Source organism: Cherax quadricarinatus, chromosome 74, assembly GCF_038502225.1.
Source record: "Cherax quadricarinatus isolate ZL_2023a chromosome 74, ASM3850222v1, whole genome shotgun sequence".
NCBI classification, from domain to species: Eukaryota; Metazoa; Arthropoda; class Malacostraca; order Decapoda; family Parastacidae; genus Cherax; species Cherax quadricarinatus.
In genome coordinates this window covers 6,164,969-6,188,032 of record NC_091365.1, presented here as the reverse complement: position 1 = coordinate 6,188,032, position 23,064 = coordinate 6,164,969, and the positions used below count along the sequence as shown (strand labels likewise).

At 43.7% G+C, this 23,064-nt stretch overlaps 1 protein-coding gene across 8 annotated transcripts in view; it reads left to right on the top strand.

Annotated features, from left to right (window-relative positions):
• Positions 1-23,064, top strand: part of LOC128700241 (irregular chiasm C-roughest protein) — a 100,757-nt gene that overhangs the window by 61,470 nt on the left and 16,223 nt on the right. For 6 of the 8 annotated variants that reach the window (XM_070100732.1, XM_070100734.1, XM_070100739.1 and 3 more), the window contains 9 exons: positions 4,154-4,188; positions 8,580-8,968; positions 9,465-9,613; positions 11,231-11,323; positions 12,028-12,294; positions 15,094-15,295; positions 17,947-18,074; positions 20,372-20,464; positions 21,969-22,134. In XM_070100732.1, the coding sequence (XP_069956833.1) occupies positions 8,701-8,968; positions 9,465-9,613; positions 11,231-11,323; positions 12,028-12,294; positions 15,094-15,295; positions 17,947-18,074; positions 20,372-20,464; positions 21,969-22,134 (1,366 nt within the window). In that variant the 5' untranslated portion in view covers positions 4,154-4,188; positions 8,580-8,700. The remainder of the gene's footprint in view (positions 1-4,153; positions 4,189-8,579; positions 8,969-9,464; positions 9,614-11,230; positions 11,324-12,027; positions 12,295-15,093; positions 15,296-17,946; positions 18,075-20,371; positions 20,465-21,968; positions 22,135-23,064) is intronic. The other 2 variants (XM_070100733.1, XM_070100735.1) reach the window with 1 other exon arrangement.

Here is a 23,064-nt window from a genome sequence, read left to right as displayed (position 1 = left end):
ATATATATATATATATATATATATATATATATATATATATATATATGTATTTATATATATAAGATCACAGTAAACAGGTGATTTCAGAATATGCAAAACAACCACTCTGAAAGAATAGAGAAATTCCAAGCGCTTTCGTGACTACTTTATAATGTGAGTAGTCACGAAAGCGCTTGGAATTTCTCTATTCTTTCAGAGTGGTTGTTTTGCATATATATATATATATATGTGTGTGTGTGTGTGTGTGTGTATGTGTATGTGTGTGTATGTGTGTGTGTGTGTGTGTGTGTGTGTGTGTATTTGTTTTAGAAATGGCTGGTCTTTGAAATAAGCAGAAGTAGGATAACAGCAGCTGTTTACCCGTAAACACTCTGAGGCAAGATAGCAGTTTTAAGCCTGCGAGTGAGTTGAGATACGATGACAGCTCTTAGCGTGTATATGGTGTTGTAGGTATACCATCAATGTAAGACGAGAGCTCTTAACCTGTAAATTTAACCGAGTGGGGAAAAAATTGTTTTGTGGTCAACATTGTAGGTGTGAGACTATACCAGAGAGCGACCTCGTAAAAGCAGTGGCCTTCATTGTTGTGTTGACTGATCCTCTTAGCGCCGTACTGAGTCTGTACTCAGCACTTGCCTCTCTCTCCTCAATGCATGTTGCTTTCTCTGAGATGGGAGCTGCTGCTGCTGCTGCTGCTGCTGCTGCTGCTGCTGCTGCTGCTGCTGCTGCTGCTGCTGCTGCTGCTGCTGCTGCTGCTGCTGCTGCTGCTGCTGCTGCTGCTGCTGCTGCTGCTGCTGCTGCTGCTGCTGCTGCTGCTGCTGCTGCTGCTGCTGCTGCTGCTGCTGCTGCTGCTGCTGCTGCTGCTGCTGCTGCTGCTGCTGCTGCTGCTGCTGCTGCTGCTGCTGCTGCTGCTGCTGCTGCTGCTGCTGCTGCTGCTGCTGCTATTTATTTATTTTAAGCACGCTTGCCGACAAGGAAGGGTGAATAAGAAAACATATTAACCAACATTCAGTCAGCAACTGTTTTGACAAAAGTTCGCAGACATTACGAATCAAACGTCCCTGAATCACAACATTACCCCTACCACTCCTTTTTCTAAGTGCAGGCTAAATACGTCCCACTCCAGGACTCAAGTCCGGCTAACCAGGTATCCTGAATCCCTTCATAAATGTTACTCTACTCACACTCCAACAGCACCTCAAGTCAACGGACTTCTTAATATTATTTTAGCTCAATCACTCAAATCTCGTAGCTTCTAGGTCGCTTTACAAACGGAAATACCAAAAATACGTTTAAACAAACAGGAACGTCTTCTCTACTGAGAATAAACTGATTACACACCTGATGGTCCAAAATAGATGTTGGTGTCCCCTGATTGGATGGGCGTGTTTACCTCAACCATGACTCACCTCATTCTTCGTATTAAGTAACTAGTGCATCGGGTATTGATGATGATGCTTACTCTGTATTAAGTCACATACACAAATAACCAGCACCTGGGGCCCAAGTCTGTTCAACAGCCTCCCACTAGCCAAAAGGGAATTGTCAATAGACCCCTGGTTGTCTTCAAGAGGGAGCTGGACAGATACCTAAGTCAGTACCGGATCAGCTGGGCCGTGGTTCGTACCTTGAACAACCTCGTTGATCAGGCCCTGATCCACCAGGAGGCCTGGTCATGGACCGGACCGCGGGGGCGTGATCCCCGGAATACCCTCCAGGTAGGTAGGTAGGTAGGTAGGTAGGTAGGTAGATAGGAGAAAGAAACTTATGACGACGTTTCCGTCCGACTTGGACCTAAACACAAACACACGAAGGTGCGCTTCTCTCTCCTATGTGCGGGTTATTTGTGTATTGTTCAAGTCACGGTATTGTTGTTCTTTCTGTGTATCGTAGCTTTGTTGAGACTCTGTTTACATGCTTGTACGGTGAGCTGCACGAATTAGGAAAACATTTATTTTCTGTTTGTAAAACTGAAAGCTACTTGTAATCTATCTATTGTCGATTCCCGGGCTCGTCACTTCCACGGCCCGGTCCCAGACCAGGTCTTCAGGTTGATAGCTTGGCCATTCTGGCTGTTAGTACCAGCAAAAGCAGTCTACCATATTCAGCACAGCCCAGCTGATCGGTAAGTGACCTGAGGAACTAATCAGTCTTCGTAACAGGGTTAGGAATAGCGATCATAGAGTGATAGTCCATAAAATAAGGTCAGTAGGTACTCTGTAGGAGGAAAAGTAGGAAAATGGATATTCAGTTTTTTTACGAAGCCGCAAAGAGTAGTAGTAAGTGAAGCAATATCTAACGTCAGGAAAATAAATGTTCAGTATCTGAAATCAGTGTCCTAGCGACTTCAGTATTTTTCAACCTCATAGCCGATATAGATTTAAACACTAGCCATAGCTTCCTATCATCTTATGCGTACCATAACCAAATAACCATGATAGTCGCCTCGGTAGACGACACGGAAAAATTGTAACCAGATATCAACAGTCTTCCAGCGGGCAGTGAAATAACCTGACATTTTTTGGTGACAAATTCTAACTGCTAGGATATGGAAAGAATGAAGAACTCAAAAGAAACATTGGACACATAATACAGCCTGTTTATCTCATAGAACCGAAGGAACATGGAAAATCCTTGGGTATAATGATGTTAGGTAAATGCTTCAAAGGGCCAGAAAAAGGGTTGTTGATGAGAACTTTTAAAACGAGAGAAATAATGCTTATAGTGACACGAATCAAATCACTTGTGCTCTCTCATTTAGAATATTGCTACCAAATTGTATGTAAAAATAACACAGTGAAAACAGAAAATAGAAAAAGAGGACATAGTTGACAGGGTAAGAACATGAAATCGCTCAGATTTTATTTTCTCTGTTCATTGTAGTATTTTTACATATTTACAATCACGCTTTCATTGTGATTTCATCCACCAGCTTGTAAATGGAGCATCTGAAGTAGGAGAGACTAAAAATCTTTATCTAGAGAAACGTGCTATGGCTAAGATACGTCGTTGACGTCTTGGACATCACTCAAAGATCTCTGAATACCGCTGATATACTCAACAACAGACTCGGTTGCTCCCTGCATCATATTTACCATGGAGGAAGAACATGGCGGATGGATTTCTTTCCTGGACGTCGTGATCTATAGAAAACTGATAGATGTGATTTCATGGTTTACCGAGAATTCAATAATAAAATTGACTTGGTCTTCCTGTCCCATCACAACAGAACAACAGAGATCATAATTTGGGGTTCTTGAGTGCCCACAGGATTTCTTCCTCTACGTTGCTCAAAGAAGACTGTGAAAACGTCTGCAACGTTTTCAAGGTTGTTGCAAGGTTTTCAAGGTTGTTGAAAGGTTTTCAAGGTTGTTGAAAGGTTCTTAAGGCACAACGCTTCCCGAGACACTTCATCACCCCCCGCGAAGGGATCAGAGATGATTATGTGTAACACCAGATCAGATAAATAAGATAACTCTAGCCAAAACCAGCAACAGCAGCCTCAAACATAGCCTCCAGAGTCATCAGAGGCCTGGTTTACGACACAAAAGCAGTGAACACCACTGCAGACACCAACATAGCTGGCGGCGGCGTCTGTGTGAAGTCCTACGTCATAAGACTTCTAGGAAGGGAAACACGAAAGTCAGAGGGACGACACAAGTAACGCCTGCACACTACCTCGTAACACTGGTAACCATCTGATGACTCACGAAATCGTAATGACAAGATTGCAAATAAACAATACCACGGGCGGGGAGAGAACCCGCGGTCAAAGAGTCAAAACACTCAGGGCGATTTACCTTCTCTGAAGGTTTGGCAAAATTATTCGTACCTAAAACTGATACTGTTATCGCTGACCTGACCTCTCTACACCTCACGCACTTCGCCTCAACCACTATATAGCCCAACTTTCTCTTGTTTATTTATGAAGTAACGTTACAAAAAATACCGTAACCTTCACACTGTGTCACTATCAACATGGTCCAGTAGTAAATTAGACATGTGTCAGTATTGTATACCATTCACGTACTACATGGCCCAGTAGACCTACTGCAGTGCTCCTCCATCCTTATGCATTGTACAACACAACATTTAGGTAAGTTACTGTGATTCCATTATAGAGGATATAAACTGCAAATTTTGTATCTTGCAGGATGCTATGATGGCAGCTGCAGTGTGAACACGTATGTAAGTACAAAGCTTTGAAAAATTTGTCCTTATATAGTACCGTCCTCTCATACGAGTGCGCAGTGGAACCCTGTTAAATGTTTTGCACTCTGGCAGGATGACACATAAATCTTACAATTGAATAAAGGCAGCATAAAATTATATTTCCTTTTCTTTATCTCAATAGCTTTTATTTCTTTAATATCATATTTCCAAAATATAATATTATATTTCCAAAAATATATTTACTAAGCCTGGTCTAAGACCAGCTCAGACTAAACATACAAAAGACCTATTGCCGATTCCTCGGATTGTCCTCTTGTAGGAAGATGCCTGCATACAGCCGGAAAAATATTGATCCATGGAATTATAACTGCTCTCTCTTTCCTCGCATCGAACCTGTTTACCTTCAGGCTCATAGGCACTGTGATCTGTGTTCTTGACATTTTACTACTAATACTACTACTATTACTATTGCTACTACTACTTCTACTACTAAATAAATTCGACCAATGATAGTTATAAAGCGAGATGTTTAAAGAAGTTAGTCCTAAATTATATTAAATTTTCTCTAATAACTTAGAAACAAAAAACGAAAAAATTGCAGTGATGCCTCAAAACACAGTCGGCTTTTAATATCATTTTTTTTGAAGAGTAACACATAGTTACTTTTTCTTAGAGTCAAAGCTATGAAAATGCAAATTTCTTCTTTTAAACGGAATGCAATCTGCTACAGGGATAAAAAGAGACGTTTAAAGTAGTTGACCCTAAATTTTGGTAAAACTAGAACTCATAGAAAACGAAAATAATAGGATGACTAACTATATAATTTCTTCTTACCGCCTCTCTAGCTATCTTTGAAAGGATAAGAGCAGATTAGATAAGATTTGTTGTAATTTTAACCTTGGATTTTAACCTAGGATCTTAACCTAGGATTTTAACCTAGGATTTTAACCCAGGATAACCCAAGAAAGCCAGTGTGTCATCGATGGACTGTCTGTCTGATTTCCATTGTGGTCTTTTAATCTTGTCCCCCAGGATGTGACCTACACCAGTATACTAATACCCAGGTACCTACTTACTGCTAGGTGAACAGGGACATCTGGTGTAAAGTGACTAACATCCAGGTACTTACTGCTCGGTGAACAGTGAACAGAGACAGCAGGTGTAAAGTGACTAACACCCAGGTACCTACTTACTGCTAGGTGAACAGGGACAGCAGGTATAAAGTGATTAACACCCAGGTACCTACTTGCTGCTAGGTGAACAAGGACACCAGGTGTAAGGAAACATGCCCATCGTTTCCACTCATACCGCGGTTTGAACCACGGACACAGTGTGTGAGGAGAGAACGTTGCCAAAAGAGACACGGGACGAGATTCAGACATTTTTTGTAAAGTATAAGTGGTCGTTTTTCCCCAAGCGCAAGAGTAAAAAAAAAAAAGAAAATACATCGAATTGGTCTATTGTTGAATAAAGGCTTTTCTTGATACAACGCTCTGGGACAAAGTTAAGCAAGAGGATACCCAAAATTTTGACAGCAGTAATAATAACAATAATTTTAATAATAACAATAGTAATATTATGGTATTGTATACCATACATGTACAACTTGTTAGACACTGCAACATCATGGAATCTTGGTTCAGAGGACATCTCCACAACTGTCCACAACCCAGATGTTGCACTCTCATTAATCTCTATCACAGACCACAGAGTAAGTAAGTTTATTCAGGTATACACAAATACAGTTACATAGAATTATCATACATAGTAGCATATGTGTAGAGAACCTGGGATAACCCAAAAAAGTCAGACAGAGTGACTTATTTCCATTGGGGTCCTTTTACCTTATTATTATAATATAAAGGTTATAATATTTTCTTATTATTCTATAATGAAGATAACGTCTTATTATCATGCTAAAAAGACTATCTACTACACGAGGGTCATTAAGACTATCTACAATACGAGGGTCATTACTAGGAATAAGGTAAAATTTACACGTATGTTAGCTAAAAAATAGAAAATCATTCCCCTCCCTTTCTGTAGCTACATTCATCAGACACCTTTTGGCAGTCTTCTTGAACTGGTTCATGCTATGACTGGCTTTGACATGTGCGGGCAGTCTGTTCCATTCCTTTATTGCTGTACAATAAAAGGTATTTGAAGCCTGGCCAATAACCGTGGGTACTACAAAGTTGTGCTCTCTCCCCCTAGTACTATGATTGCTTTGGCTCCCAACCTTGACAAAATTGACAGCAAGATATTCTGGACACTGTTTGTGAGCAATTTTATAAACATGATTTATCTTCAGTTGTTTTACTCTGTCTTCAACATTCAGCATATCCAACTGCTAATTAATTAAGCAATGGTCGCAGGAGCCACAGCTGAAGTCAATTTTGAGGTTTGTCTCCCTGCGACCCGGCGGACGACCAGGCCTCCTGGTCGTTCAGCCTCCTGGTCGTTCAGCCTCCTGGTCGTCCAGCCTCCTGGTCGTCCAGCCTCCTGGTCGTCCAGCCTCCTGGCTGGTGCTAGCAACACTCAGCCAAACCTCGGAACCAAGTGGGGTTTATATAGATACAGAGTGAGGTGCACCTCAATCTGTATCTATGTGTCTATGTATTGTTTGTAAAGGTTTGACAAAGCTCCTGCAGAGTGAAAGTTGCCACAAAAAATGTCAAATTAGTTGCACTTGTGTCCTTGTACCTAATATATTGTACTCATGTGTACCTGCACCTAAATAGACTTATTTCTTGACTCCTCGACTCACAGGAGGCCGCCAGTGAGAGCATCAATGTCTACAGTGTTTATCCGTCTTTCAGAATGTTTAGCTACACACGCTAAAACCTCTCTAACACTCCCTACTGGTGACTGATGGTGAGTCCCTTACACTCAGTGCTCTCAGCGCCACCACCAAACACCTTCCTTCATTGGTCCCATATAGTGGATGTATTTCACATCTTCTTAATAGATTACATTCCCGTCACGTTGTTTATACATGTATGGTATACAATACCAACAAGATGAAGAATTAGACACATGTGCAATATCTGGGTATCTTTACTGTAGACGTTCCCCCTCAAGGAAGGTTCCTTGATGTTGGTGAGGGGCTCTTGATTTAGGGAATTGGATCTGTGCTCCAGTTCCCCGAATTAAGCCTGAATGCCTTCCACATCCCCCCACCCAGGCGCTGTATAATCCTCCGGGTTTAGCGCTTCCCCTTGATTATAATAATAATAATAATACTGTAGACGTTTCTCCATCCAGTGGCTTTATCTGTACACATTCAAGGACAAAATTAGAAGGTAGTAGAACTATATACAAAAGATGAGTTAATCAGTCCCTCCTTGAATTTGTACTGATAAAGCCACTGGATGGCTTTCGTAATGTTTACAACAAAGATACCGAGATGTTGCACATGTGTCTAATTCTTCACTTTGTTTATTATGGGAATCTAAATTTTAAACTTTTCATGAGAAAATTGAGTTCTCGGCTCTCATTGGTCAAGTCATCAAGCAACAGTAAGAGTTCCTTTAAGTGTACCTTGGATTTCTAAGAGTGCATTGTAGCTGGACACGAATGATTCTCGTTTTGTTATTATATTTATCAGGGAGGCAGTCGTGACTTTGGGTCTTGTTCGGACGGTGACCGAAGAAGGTCTCTGGAGTGACTGCATAATTCCTCTCGTCGAATGAATAATTGAAGTCGCACTCTGGTGCCGATGCGTGGGATTGGGAGGTGGCAGGTCGTGATTACCTGGGGGGCCAACCTGGCTATAGCCCAGCCCTCACGGAACTCGAACCGGGCTGGAGAGTCCTTCCTATCTGTCCTCTTGAAGTTCACACAGTAGATTCTCCTCTGGTTGCCTCACCTTTTGTCTTAGTGAACTAACCCAGCGCATCTCACATAATATTATTCATGTATAATTTGTACTGTACCGCCAGACTCTCTCAATACTTGATGTAACCCACAAACGGTGTTTACAATTACTGAAACATACAGAAGATTACATATATAACCCCCATGTAGCAGATCGAAGCTTATATCAACGTTTCGGTGACAAGTCAATTCTCTAAGTCGGACCGGAACGTCATCAGAAGTTACAGTCTCTTACATGTGGCACATTTGTGTATTGTTCCAGTCACAGTATTGTGACTTTGTATTCTCTATACAGAAAATTACATGATTATTTTTTGAAATTACGAATGTTTGTAGCTAAACTTGGCATTTATAAATGTGTATAGTATAAATACTATACACATTCTAAACCGGAAGCAGTTTACATACCCATGAATGTAATAATATCAATAACTATTATTATAGTTCAGAAATATGTACTAAATCTGAAATTGGCTATTTAGTAATAATTATATGACCAATATAAATCTATTAATTTGATTTCTTTTCAGATATTCATGTAACAAGACGCACCAAGTGGACAAAGATGAAATCGAAATCAAATTCCTGAATTCGTGAATTAAATCCCATTGTCAACTTAAGTATCGCGAAGCTTCGTGTTCTGTGTTCAAAATGAATCTGGTTCACTTCGAGGCAAAGTGGGCAGAGATTCTGTGTCTAGTTTGTGTTTCTTTTCTGCTCACCGTTGTTTATGGAGAACAGAGATTCATTCAGGAGCCGGAGAATACGACGGCAAAACACGGAGAGAGTGTAATACTGTCGTGCAAGGTGGCGGACAGGAGAGGGACGGTGCAGTGGACCAAGGACGGCTTCGGTCTTGGCACAGACGAGGAACTTCAAGGGTTCAGTAGATACAGGATGGAGGTGGACGACAGTGATGGTGAGACGATTAAGAAACTGAATATTAAGATTAAAATCGAGCTTTTTTCACCTGTGTATTATTTAGCAGTTCTTATTTTCGTAATATTTCTTCTTGAATCTGTTTGGCCCACTAAGGTAAAGAATGACGAGGGTGATGCTTCCTCGAAGCTGAACATTAATCTATGCACAAAGTGATTCCTATATTTTAAGTTTAGTCACGTTTAAAGCCACTCCGTTCTTTATATTTACCGAGGTGTCTGTAGGGACCCTGGAGAACTTTTGAATAAGTCTTTTGATATTAAAATTTTAATAGAGTTTTTAGCTGATTCTGGTTATTTTAACTTGGTATGACAGTATTTATTTTTGTTGTGTTTTAATGTTAATAGTTTTTATTATTAGTTAATCTTATCGTTGGTCTTGCTCTGTATAACCTTTAAAATTTTACAGTGGTAAGAGAGCTTAATTATTTACAAATATCAAAATTAGACAACCTACTATGTGGTTCTACTCTTCAGGTGTGTACAACCTACACATCCAGCCGGTGTTGGTGGAGGATGACGCAGTATATCAGTGCCAGGTGGGAGGCGCTGAAGGGGAGAGGCACCTCAAGTCCGCCAGTGCCAAACTCACAGTCCACTTCCCTCCTAAGGACTCGGATGATCAAGTAAGTTAACAGTTATTGATAATTTTAACGGATAAAGCGCTGAATTCGTAGATGATCACACAGCGTCTGATAACCATTAGTCAGCAATGTATACTGAACAGTTATCGAATGTTAATTTAGAAAAAAATAGTCAGGAGCTTCACTGTCCTGCCGGGCGGACATAGGTGCAACGTCGTTGAAGTGTTACCGAGGTATTACTGATGGTGGGTAACCGTATTAAAGCACTGTCTTGGTTGGTATTACTGACTCTGATGATGCACGTGTCCTCTATGACAGTCTGGAAGTTTATGTCTGGGTCAACATGGGCTATGAGTTCCTGCCTAAGTATATGGTCATTCAGGCAGCTTTCTGGATCTGTTGCTTGTAAGGAAAAGAATCTCGTTGCTTGTAAGGAAAAGAATCTCGTTCATGATGAAGGTTTCCAGGAAGTAGGTTTCGTACTGTTTGTTCTTGTGTGTTCAACGTTGATTTCATCATTTGTCTATCGGTGTTATTTATCTGATGGCTGGAAGCCACTCTGTCCCCTGTTGTGTCGACGATTTGTGAGTCATCAGTGAGTCGAAGGAGAAGCCGGTCTTGTAGTGCAGGTCATGCTAAGGTCTTGGGCAAGAAAATGGAGTATATTGACCTTCAGTCTAGGGTGCGGACGATTACCCGAAAGCGATTCCGGGAACTGAGGAGGGTCCATGGGCGTGCTGGGGGTCAGGCCAGTCAGGTATTCAAGTTTGGCTGCTTCTTTTTCCTCTTCTTATTTTCTTAGAAAAAAATGAAAGGGGAGAGTGGCAGGTGCCACTCGGTATACGAGGAAACTCGACACATCAGGATGGCATCTCCTGCATTGGCTAAGCTAGACTCAACCAGTAACATTGGTGGGCAATAAGAAGCATCTGGAGTAGTAGCCCTTCGTCTGCCACCCCAGGATCTTAAGGTAGCCTCTGGTAATACTTACGTCATCCAAGATTACAAGAGGTCATCCTGAGGGTCACTGGAGGCATTCACCTCCCCAGATACTCTAATTCTCGTTGCACGACAATACCAGCACCGAATTCCACTTCAGAACGGGACCAATAATGGTTCTTTTCCCTCTGCCTAGGAGCTGAATTACAAGGGGAAAAATATTGCCAATGAGGAGGCCAAATAGAGGGACGGAAGGGAGGTTACCTCTGAAGGCTTTCGGAAGTTTTCCTACTCTCGCAGCCCGACCCTGGACGAGGCTCGTCTGAGGGTCGTGAGGTACCCAGGTTCAGTCCAATTAACGGGGCAATAGATTTAATTCCTCCGGTCAAGATCCACTTGGTCTTGATGGGGCTTCCCCATCAAGACAGCTACTGCTTCGTTGGTGTCCCCCTTTAGTCTTCTGTTCTTTTTTTATTTATCTGTTTATTTTTATTATTTTATTGACAGCGATAAACCCAAAGGGGCGGTAGAACAGTGGTGCATTTTGCAACTATTCTCTGGTAGTACACTCACTGTACATATTCTTTTCATGGGGATAATTAGTTTACATAAATTTCTACGCATGCCACTCCTGTAGTCTGTTAGCCAATGTGTACACAAGTGTACACACTGTATGAAGTGTGTACACACAAAATAACTATATATTTTGTGTGTGCACAGGTGTACCTGGACAAACTCTCACCTATGGAGACGACAGCCGGCTCACCTGTGCGCATCACCTGTGAGGCTGGACTCAGTACACCTGCCTCCACGGTAAGTGAGTGGGAGAGAGAGAGAGAGAGAGAGAGAGAGAGAGAGAGAGAGAGAGAGAGAGAGAGAGAGAGAGAGAGAGAGAGAGAGAGAGAGAGAGAGAGAGATAAAGACAAATATTAATTTTAGGGATTAAGGTTTTCTTGTTTATGGAGTGCTCGATAGGCGGAAAACAGGTACAAGACAGCGCAGGTAAAAGTTAAAGACACAGGTGATTCACAGGTATGTCAGTAACTATTTATTTAGCCTGAGGATATCAGGAAGTGGAATGACCTAGCCTATAGGGGGAAAATGATAGGTTTTTAAACACAATTCACGTGTAGCAAGAGTAAAACTCAATATAATATTACCAATGTAATATTAAATAACGTAATGCCTTATTATTATAAATAGGGGAAGCGCTAAATACGTAGGCGTTGTTCAGCACATGGGAAATATGGTTCTAAAATAGGGAAAGATTAGTTCGTTTTCTTATATCAAGAAATTGCTTTGATTAAGGCCTTTACGATTTACTGGACTAATTTCTGCTTACCACTAAAAATATTTTGATCCCAAAAAATTCCTTTACAGTTTCAGTTTATTGTATTCTTCATATGATTGATCAAAAATATGTGAAATGTTAAAAATTAAGAGGGGGGTGGGTATAATATAAAATAATCTATGAACTAATGTAAAAGATGTATGATAATTCAAAATTGTATGGGCAGATTAAGTGGCTTATGGATGGCAAGGATAGTGTACCAGGGAGCCAGGTAAACACGACCAAGCTGCCACAACATGACAGCATCCTGGTGGCTGTGAAGAGTCGTCTGGATCTGACGCCAGAGAGGAAGCATCATGAAGCCAACATCTCCTGCCAGGTGTCGCACAAATCACTCGAAGTACCTATCATCAGAACCCTGGTTATGTTGGTCAAGTACCCGCCGGAAGTCAAGATTTCCGTCGACTCTGCCAAGATTAAGGAGAACGATGATGTGAGTGATGGTGGTAGTGATGTAAGTGGTGGTGGTAGTGATGTTGTAAGTGATGGCGGTAGTAATGTTGTAAGTGATGGTGGTAGTGATGTTGTAAGTGATAGTGGTAGTGATGTTGTAAGTGATGGTGGTAGTGATGTTGTAAGTGGTGGTGGTAGTAATGTTGTAAGTGATGGTGGTAGTAATGTTGCAAGTGATGGTGGTAGTGATGTTGTAAGTGATGGTGGTAGTAATGTTGTAAGTGATGGTGGTGGTAATGTTGCAAGTGATGGTGGTAGTGATGTTGTAAGTGATGGTGGTAGTAATGTTGTAAGTGATGGTGGTAGTAATGTTGTAAGTGATGGTAGTAGTGATGTTGTAAGTGATAGTGGTAGTGATGTTGGTAGTGGTGGCAATGATGTTGCTACTAGTAAAAACAGTGATGACAGCAGGCTCACAGGTACCTGGTATCGTGCATCAAGTCTCTATTCAGTGAAGAATACGTCACAAAACCGTAACTGGAGCATCTCACAACTAATCCATACGTCAGAGCAGACATGTTAGACAGTGTTACGCTCCATACTAGACTATCATTAAGGTAAACTATTAGAGAAAAGAGAAAGAAAACGAGAAGACACGTCTTCTCGTTTTCTTCTCATTTCCTTTCTGTTTGGTTTATTATAATCCGAGATAAACAGAGTGGTTTTCTAAGATTTACTTTGTTTTTAATTTACTTAATCAGAGGGAAGCGATAAACCTGTTTGGGTCATGTAGCACCTGGGGAATGAGAGGCATTCAGACTCACGAAATTGTAGGTATAAATATACCGAACTGGGCAAAAGACTGATCAGGGTAACCAGGGATCCTAGGGCGGCTAGTTTTCTATTCCGGCGACTCAGCGCTGCGATCCAGAGGGGTAATGCCTGCTGTATCTTGCGTACGCGTCCCGGCTCTGAGGAGCTGCATGAGATTTTAACATTGTAATCTGTGACAAACACGTGACATTGTGTACTAGAAATGTATCCCTCAAACCTCATGTTCTGTATATGCTATCTTTATACCAGCAATGTATCTTTTAAATCTTTTGTACCCTAGCTGGATGAATCTTATTGTAGCCAGCTGGCCCAGTGGTTTGCGCACTGCCCTGGAGTTTTACGATTCACTTGCCGCGAGTTCGAGCCCCACCTGCACCGTGGTTGGAGAGGCATTCAGGTTCGATTTAAGGGGAGAATACATCCAGCGCCTTTCCTCAAGAACCCCTCACCGGCGTCAAGGCACCTTTGTGGAGCTCCCCTCTAACATGTGGATCATTTATGAATCTCCACACTGTGGAAATCTACAAACCACGGTACTGGTGAGGATAGAACTACGTTAGATGAATCTTACAGTAGCCCTGTGACCCAGTGGTTTACGCACTGGCCTAGACTTTTACGACTCACTTGCCATGGGTTCTAACCCCACCAGCTTCGTGATGTGTTTGCAATCGTGTCCTTACGATTTCGTGAGTCCTGCCAATTTGATTTTTCATGCACTGTGAAAATAGAGTTCATGGACGGGATTTCCAGAGATTTAAACCCACATTACCATGCAACCAAATGAGAATGGTTGAGTTTAGATGAGACTTGCTCAGTTTTTCTGAAGTGAGGGAAAGGCCCCTTTTTCTAAAGTATACCTGAAGTATAACTGGAGTATACCTGGAGTATACCTGGAGTATACCTGGGATATACCTGGAAGGTCGTACATAGCATCCTACCACTTGTTTGTAAAGTAGCAGGTTACAGTCTACGAGTCTTAAGTTCATTTCCAGTGTCTACGAGTCTAAGTTCATTTCCAGTGTCTACGAGTCTTAAGTTCATTTCCAGTGTCTACGAGTCTAAGTTCAATTCCAGTGTCTACGAGTCTAAGTTCAATTCCAGTGTCTACGAGTCTAAGTTCAATTCCAGTGTCTACGAGTCTAAGTTCAATTCCAGTGTCTACGAGTCTAAGTTCAATTCCAGTGTCTACGAGTCTAAGTTCAATTCCAGAGTCTAACCCTCAGTACATATATGTTTACAATCACTGTCGTAATGGTAAATAATTATTACCTCTGAAGCCTCGGCTTCGTTAATTCCTAAACGTGAAATACTTTGGTAGTTATTTCATAAATGAACGTATTTAAAGAATGATTATGTATTCTTTTTTCAGACTGACAGGTATGTTTTTCAAAGATATTAAAATTATTTTTGGACAAAACCTAACTTAGAAACCTCTCGTAACCTAACTTCTCATACACATACACACACACACACATACACACACACACACACACACACACACACACACACACACACACACACACACACACACACACACACACACACACACACACACACACACACACACAGGAACTATACATAGCTTTAAGACGAGGTATGATAAAGCTCATGGAGCAGGGAGAGAGAGGACCTAGTAGCGTTCATTGAAGAGGCTGGGCCAGGAGCTGAGTCTCGACCACTGCAACCACAATTAGGTGAGTACACAGACACACACAGACACAGACACACACACACAGACACAGACAGACATACAGACACACACACACACACACACACACACACACACACACACACACACACACACACACACACACACACACACACACACACACACACACACACACCTTGAACATGTCATGAGGTTACCACAACGAGAATCGTGTCATGAATTTTTAACAGCATAAGCAGCGACACATGAGTGTCAATTAGAGAAGACAGGAAAAAAAAAAACCTGGTTACCCCCGAGGTCTTCATCTCGCGACTTTCACAGTTCCGTTTTTTACAGGTGAAGTTCACGTGTAATGCAGAGGGCAACCCACCCGAGCTCAGGTACCGATGGGAGGTGAACGACGTCGGTGTAGTGGGCGACCAGACTACCCAGTACATCATGAACAGAATCCAGCGGGAGTCGAACGGCGCTCGCGTCGCCTGTCTCGTCTCTAACTCCATAGGCACCACCAAGGCAGAGCACACCCTTAGTGTTGAGTGTGAGTGGTGGGGGGGCAGCTGGGTGGAGGGGCAGCTGGGTGGAGGGACAGCTGGGTGGAGGGACAGCTGGGTGGAGGGGAAGCTGGGTGGAGTGACAGCTGGGTGGAGGGACAGCTGGGTGGAGGGGCAGCTGGGTGGAGGGACAGCTGGGTGGAGGGACAGCTGGGTGGAGGGACAGCTGGGTGGAGGGACAGCTGGGTGGAGGGACAGCTGGGTGGAGGGACAGCTGGGTGGAGGGACAGCTGGGTGGAGGGACAGCTGGGTGGAGGGACAGCTGGGTGGAGGGACAGCTGGGTGGAGGGACAGCTGGGTGGAGGGACAGCTGGGTGGAGGGACAGCTGGGTGGAGGGGAAGCTGGGTGCAGGGACAGCTGGGTGGAGGGGCAGCTGGGTGGAGGGGAAGCTGGGTGGAGGGAAAGCTGGGTGGAGGGACAGCTGGGTGGAGGGACAGCTGGGTGGAGGGACAGCTGGGTGGAGGGACAGCTGGGTGGAGGGACAGCTGGGTGGAGGGACAGCTGGGTGGAGGGGAAGCTGGGTGCAGGGACAGCTGGGTGGAGGGGCAGCTGGGTGGAGGGGAAGCTGGGTGGAGGGACAGCTGGGTGGAGGGACAGCTGAGTGGAGGGACAGCTGGGTGGAGGGACAGCTGGGTGGAGGGGAAGCTGTGTGGAGGGACAGCTGGGTGGAGGGACAGCTGGGTGGAGGGACAGCTGGGTGGAGGGACAGCTGGGTGGAGGGACAGCTGGGTGGAGGGACAGCTGGGTGGAGGGACAGCTGGGTGGAGGGACAGCTGGGTGGAGGGGAAGCTGGGTGCAGGGACAGCTGTGTGGAGGGGCAGCTGGGTGGAGGGACAGCTGGGTGGAGGGACAGCTGGGTGGACGGGAAGCTGGGTGGAGGGACAGCTGGGTGGACGGGAAGCTGGGTGGAGTGAATACACTATACAAAATAAGCTATTACTGAGAAAACATTTCGAGCAATTTAGATGCTTATTGTTTAATAAAGATCTAAACGCGTCGAAACACTGTCGAAATGAAAGCACGTTTTTGCACACTTTTCTTTACTCTTTCTGGAGGAACAGTTTTTAGCTACGTATAAGTGACCTACCAACAATAAAAGACACTGTATATAGAGCTCTACATAGAGCGAAACGTGTCACAATAAAAGCTAGCACTACCCCGAAAAGACACACCTTGTAGAACAAGCCTAGAGTCAACGTTTCGACCTATTCAGAGCTTTAACCAGTCACAGAGAAGAAATAAGCACACGTATTTCGCACCTCATGTAAGACAGGATGATGTTTCTCTCTTCACAGAGAGAGAGAGAAACATCATCCTGATTTAAGATTGTTTTGTAACTTGGTGAGGCTATTGCCGGCTTTTGCTTTTAACAAGCTTGTATATACCCGCATGTGTTGAATATGGTATAAAATATCGAAAAGTTGGGTAAGGTTAGGTAAGGTTTGTCAGGAAACAGGATAAAGTGTATCCTGACGCGGTCTAGACCCGCCGTTGGAACTTTTGGTCATCTGACCGACGCCTTCCGCTGGCTTACCAGTCCACCCCTTCAAAAATGATGGTCATAGTTATAGCCATTTTTTTTCATGTACAATTAGATATCTTTATTGTTGAAATTTTGCGCCTACACAGTATCTCCAAGCAAAGGTGGGCCTACATTTTTGGGGCCCTGAAGCTTGAACTGTTATGGGGGCCCCTTCGCAACCTCTTTTCAAACAGTAGACCAAAAATGTTTAAGCAATGTGGACTAAAATAGCTTCTGGGGCCCCTCCTAGATTAGGGGCCCTCAAGCTTAAGTATCTTTAGATTAGGGGCCCTCAAGCTTAAGTATCTTTAGATTAGGGGCCCTCAAGCTTAAGTATCTTTAGATTAGGGGCCCTCAAGCTTAAGTATCTTTAGATTAGGGGCCCTCAAGCTTAAGTATCTTTAGATTAGGGGCCCTCACTCTTTAGATTAGGGGCCCTCAAGCTTAAGTATCTTTAGATTAGGGGCCCTCAAGCTTAAGTATCTTTAGATTAGGGGCCCTCAAGCTTAAGTATCTTTAGATTAGGGGCCCTCAAGCTTAAGTATCTTTAGATTAGGGGCTCTCAAGCTTAAGTATCTTTAGATTAGGGGCCCTCAAGCTTAAATATCTTTAGATTCACAGTACATCCGCCACTGCCTCCAAGGTTGATGGATTGATTACTTCATCTTCATCTGCTGCCTCTGTATCTGACTGAAGAAGCCTACTGTGTGGGCGAAACGTTTGAAAAATAAAGATACCCAACTGTTGCACATGTGTCTTAATTATCTAACTCTATACAACAGTGACATTATGATAACCACTGCTAGTTGAATGTACCTTTCGTATCATATCACATACGATAGGTGTGTTAAATTTGTAATGAGAGTTAGTTAATATCTAAAGAGGTGAGAGTGGAGAGTGGCTAGAGACAGTGAGACAGAAGAGAGAGAGAGAGAGGTGAGAGAGAAAGCAGAACAAAAGGGGAGAGAGAATGAGAGAGATGAATAATCTTAGAACTGTGAGAGTTGCAATGTTTTACAGGGTAAGAAATACGTGAGCTGAGAGAGAAAAACAGAAATAGACAGAGACAGACAAATGCAGACAGAGACAATAAACTGTTTCCTCTGTCCCCTTAGATGCTCCTAGATTCAAGAAGGAACCTACTGATATTGACGAGGATGAGGGTAAATCCGTGACTCTCACTTGTGATATTGATGGAAATCCTCCTCCGGAGATTGTCTGGCTACACCAGGAGGGCAAGAAGGTGAGTGTGAAGGGCAGGAAGGTGAGTGTGGAGGGCAGGAAGGGGAGTGTGGAGGGCATGAAGGTGAGTGTGGAGGGCAGGAAGGTGAGTGTGGAGGGCAGGAAGGGGAGTGTGGAGGGCATGAAGGTGAGTGTGGAGGGCAGGAAGGTGAGTGTGGAGGGCAAGAAGGTGAGTGTGAAGGGCAGGAAGGTGAGTGTGGAGGGCAGGAAGGGGAGTGTGGAGAGCAGGAAGGTGAGTGTGGAGGGCAGGAAGGTGAGTGTGGAGGGCAGGAAGGTGAGTGTGGAGGGCAGGAAGGTGAGTGTGGAGGGCAGGAAGGTGAGTGTGGAGGGCAAGAAGGTGAGTGTTGAGGGCAGGAAGGTGAGTGTGGAGGGCAGGAAGGTGAGTGTGGAGGGCAAGAAGGTGAGTGTTGAGGGCAGGAAGGTGAGTGTGGAGGGCAGGAAGGTGAGTGTGGAGGGCAAGAAGGTGAGTGTTGAGGGCAGGAAGGTGAGTGTGGAGGGCAGGAAGGTGAGTGTGGAGGGCAGGAAGGGGAGTGTGGAGGGCATGAAGGTGAGTGTGGAGGGCAGGAAGGTGAGTGTGGAGGGCAAGAAGGTGAGTGTTGAGGGCAGGAAGGTGAGTGTGGAGGGCAGGAAGGTGAGTGTGGAGGGCAGGAAGGTGAGTGTGGAGGGCAGGAAGGGGAGTGTGGAGGGCAGGAAGGTGAGTGTGGAGGGCAGGAAGGGGAGTGTGGAGGGCAGGAAGGTGAGTGTGGAGGGCAGGAAGGTGAGTGTGGAGGGCAGGAAGGTGAGTGTGGAGGGCAGGAAGGTGAGTGTGGAGGGCAGGAAGGTGAGTGTGGAGGGCAGGAAGGTGAGTGTGGAGGGCAGGAAGGTGAGTGTGGAGGGCAAGAAGGTGAGTGTGGAGGGCAGGAAGGTGAGTGTGGAGGGCAAGAAGGTGAGTGTGGAGGGCAGGAAGGTGAGTGTGGAGGGCAGAAAGGTGAGTGTGGAGGGCAGGAAGGTGAGTGTGGAGGACAGGAAGGTGAGTGTGGAGGGCAGGAAGGTGAGTGTGGAGGGCAAGAAGGTGAGTGTGGAGGGCAGGAAGGTGAGTGTGGAGGGCAGGAAGGTGAGTGTGGAGGGCAGGAAGGTGAGTGTGGAGGGCAGGAAGGTGAGTGTGGAGGGCAGGAAGGTGAGTGTGGAGGGCAGGAAGGTGAGTGTGGAGGGCAGGAAGGTGAGTGTGGAGGGCAGGAAGGTGAGTGTGGAGGGCAGGAAGGTGAGTGTGGAGGGCAGGAAGGTGAGTGTGGAGGGCAGGAAGGTGAGTGTGGAGGGCAGGAAGGTGAGTGTGGAGGGCAGGAAGGTGAGTGTGGAGGGCAGGAAGGTGAGTGTGGAGGGCAGGAAGGTGAGTGTGGAGGGCAAGAAGGTGAGTGTGGAGGGCAGGAAGGTGAGTGTGGAGGGCAGGAAGGTGAGTGTGGAGGGCAGGAAGGGGAGTGTGGAGGGCAGGAAGGTGAGAGTGTGGAGGGCAGGAAGGTGAGTGTGAAGGGCAGGAAGGTGAGTGTGGAGGGCAGGAAGGTGAGTGTGGAGGGCAGGAAGGTGAGTGTGGAGGGCAGGAAGGGGAGTGTGGAGGGCAGGAAGGTGAGTGTGGAGGGCAGGAAGGTGAGTGTGGAGGGCAGGAAGGTGAGTGTGGAGGGCAGGAAGGTGAGTGTGGAGGGCAGGAAGGTGAGTGAGAAGGGGAAGAGGGTTGAGAGTAAGACGGAAAATAATGGGCCAAGGTATAAGAAGTGTCCCGAGGAGGGTAGGAGGAGAGGTGTTGAGAGGTGTTGAGAGGTGCTGCAGAAATAACAAGATGAAACTGGATGGAATAAAATGGATGGAATATAGATGGAAGGCGAGGAAGAGTGTCAGAGTAGGAAAATAAAAATAATGTAGGAGAGAGAGAGAGAGAGAGAGAGAGAGAGAGAGAGAGAGAGAGAGAGAGAGAGAGAGAGAGAGAGAGAGAGAGAGAGAGAGAGAGAGAGAACAGTTGAGAGGACTTATTAAAAACAGAGATTGTCAAGCTGGTGAGATGAATGACAGAAAAATAAAAGTTGCTCGTTGAACCAACTCAAAATAGAGGTAAATAATATAGTAGAGAATGGGAGGCAAACAATAGTAAGTATAAAGAATTATCATTAATATTTTCTTCATTAAAAGCTAAACCCACAGAGTAAGAGGGTTTATCAGGAGATCAAAAACCCCCAAAAAAAGCAAATACTGTAAATTTAACTCGCATCACGGCAAGTTTATTAAATAAAAAACAATACGTGTGATAACCGTGCTTCTTCCCCACTTCAGGTGATCAACCTGGGTGCCAAGTTGACACTGACTGTGAGTCCTGACACTGTTGGCATCTATCACTGCCGTGCTGGTGTCACTGGCTTCCCTGAGGTAAGTTTCTCCATTTTAAATACCTTATGACCTTTCCTGTTGTCTTTTTTTTGCAAACACACCTGCCGTCTCCCACAGAGGTAGGGTGACCTGAAAAGAAAAATGAAAGATTTTCGTTTTATATTTAGAAATTTATACTGGAGAAGGGGGTTACTAGCCCCTTGCTCCCGGTATTTTAGTTGCCTCTTACGACACGCATGGCTTACGGAGGAAGGATTCTTTTCCACATCCCATTGGATCTTCTGTTGTCCATAATAATTAAAATGCTGTGACTAATATGCATGGAAGTGTGTAAATAGCATTTGCTAAGACTGAACCCCATGTTGGACAGTAGACCAATTATTTTTGTTTTGAAACTGGGCCAATAATTTTTTTCAATTTACCTGGTACGGTAATCCACGTCGTAGAGAAAAACCTTTTATTTAAATGACGTTTGTGCCGCTGTGGCTCATTATCAGATATACAGTAAGGTTCCAAAATTGACAAAACATTGCTAAATCAAAAGGTTTACTCTGAATCTTTGATTTGCCTTTGCTAGCTTGTATCAGCCTCTGCCTGCACTGCTCTCAGGTCACACACCTAACCATCGGACACCAAAATTTTGCAACTGTAACGCAGTTTCGCTAGACTTGCAGCATCCTACCTACTTTAACCCTCCTGCATCCTTCATCTATGATGAACACTGTACTGTGTCCTTCGCACGCCCTTCAAACTTCATTCACTTTCCATCCTTCGCATAGGAGAAAGAAGCTTATGATGACATTTCGTGTATTGTTCCAGTTATGACGACATTTCATGTATTGTTCCAGTTATGACGACATTTCATGTATTGTTCCAGTTATGACGACATTTCGTGTATTGTTCCAGTTATGACGACATTTCATGTATTGTTCCAGTTATGACGACATTTCATGTATTGTTCCAGTTATGACGACATTTCGTGTATTGTTCCAGTTATGACGACATTTCGTGTATTGTTCCAGCTATAACGACATTTCGTGTATTGTTCCAGTTATAACGACATTTCGTGTATTGTTCCAGTTATAACGACATTTCGTGTATTGTTCCAGTTATGACGACATTTCGTGTATTGTTCCAGCTATAACGACATTTCGTGTATTGTTCCAGTTATAACGACATTTCGTGTATTGTTCCAGTTATAACGACATTTCGTGTATTGTTCCAGTTATGACGACATTTCGTGTATTGTTCCAGTTATAACGACATTTCGTGTATTGTTCCAGTTATAACGACATTTCGTGTATTGTTCCAGTTATGACGACATTTCGTGTATTGTTCCAGTTATAACGACATTTCGTGTATTGTTCCAGTTATGACGACATTTTGTGTATTGTTCCAATCACGGTATTGTGCCTTTTTGTTCTTCATCAATAATATTATTATATTCTACATCTTCCTACAAACATTTTTTGTATCATCATGCATACATTCCACAGACATCGTTCCACGTATCATTCTTCACGTATTCTCTCTCGTTTCACAGGAGTCGAGGTCAATGAGAGTGTACATGCGAGGTGCGCCTCAGGTCACCCCTATCGAGGAGCAGTTTGGTTTGGAGGGCGACACAGTCGAGGTGGAGTGTAACATCCAGTCTATCCCGAGGCCCAGCGAGGTCGTCTGGTCTAAGAATAGACACAAGATTGATCCCAGTAAGTGGTGGTGGGGGGGGGGGAATAGATTGCAAGGCCAAATTAATGCAAACAGAGTAATACAAATTCACCTTTGATAAAACAAATGCACATCAGACATTTTTTTTTGCCTGAAGGTCACCTGACATACAAAACTATGATCATATTTGTGGGGAAAATGGTAAATATATAGGGATCATATAGCGTGTGAGGAATAGAAGACAATCACCTTCGATCTCAGAGAGAATTAGTAGAATTCCTCGCATCAAGAGCCCTTCACGACATCAAGTGACGTCCTCTGAGGGGATGACTTAGAAAACTTCACCTTTGAGTGAAATGTTGGGTATTAAAGGTTTATTTTACTATAATAATAATAATAATAATAATAATAATAATAATAATAATAATAATAATAATAATAATAATAATTCATTATTGTTATTATTATTGATATATGAGACACTTGGAGATCATTTTGTTATCTTTATTCTGGAAACGTTTAGCAAACCAGTAATGATGATAATAATAATGGGAATAAACGGTTTAGAAAACCGTTTATTTACATTATTGTTATAATCATCGATAACAATAAGCTCACAGAATCCACGGAACTACAGATTTTTTTATCTTCTTTAGGCTGTGGTTGGTATTGTAGGTTAAGTAAGGTGGAGGGAAGCTGCGTGCACCTGTGTACAGACGTGCATGTGACTGCCTATTTGTTGTACTCTAGCTCTTGAACCGATCTCAGTTGAATGACTTTCATTAGCTCTCTCACGACCGCTATTAAACACACCTGAAAAGTTAGAGTTTGTTGAGTTATTGTTAGCTCTTTACGTTTACCGTTCTTTGTGTGTTATGTAAGAAGCGTGACTAGGAATGTAAGGTGAGACGAGAGTAAGAACAAGGAGGGGGTAAGAAAGTTTGATTTAATAATAATAGAATTAATAGCAA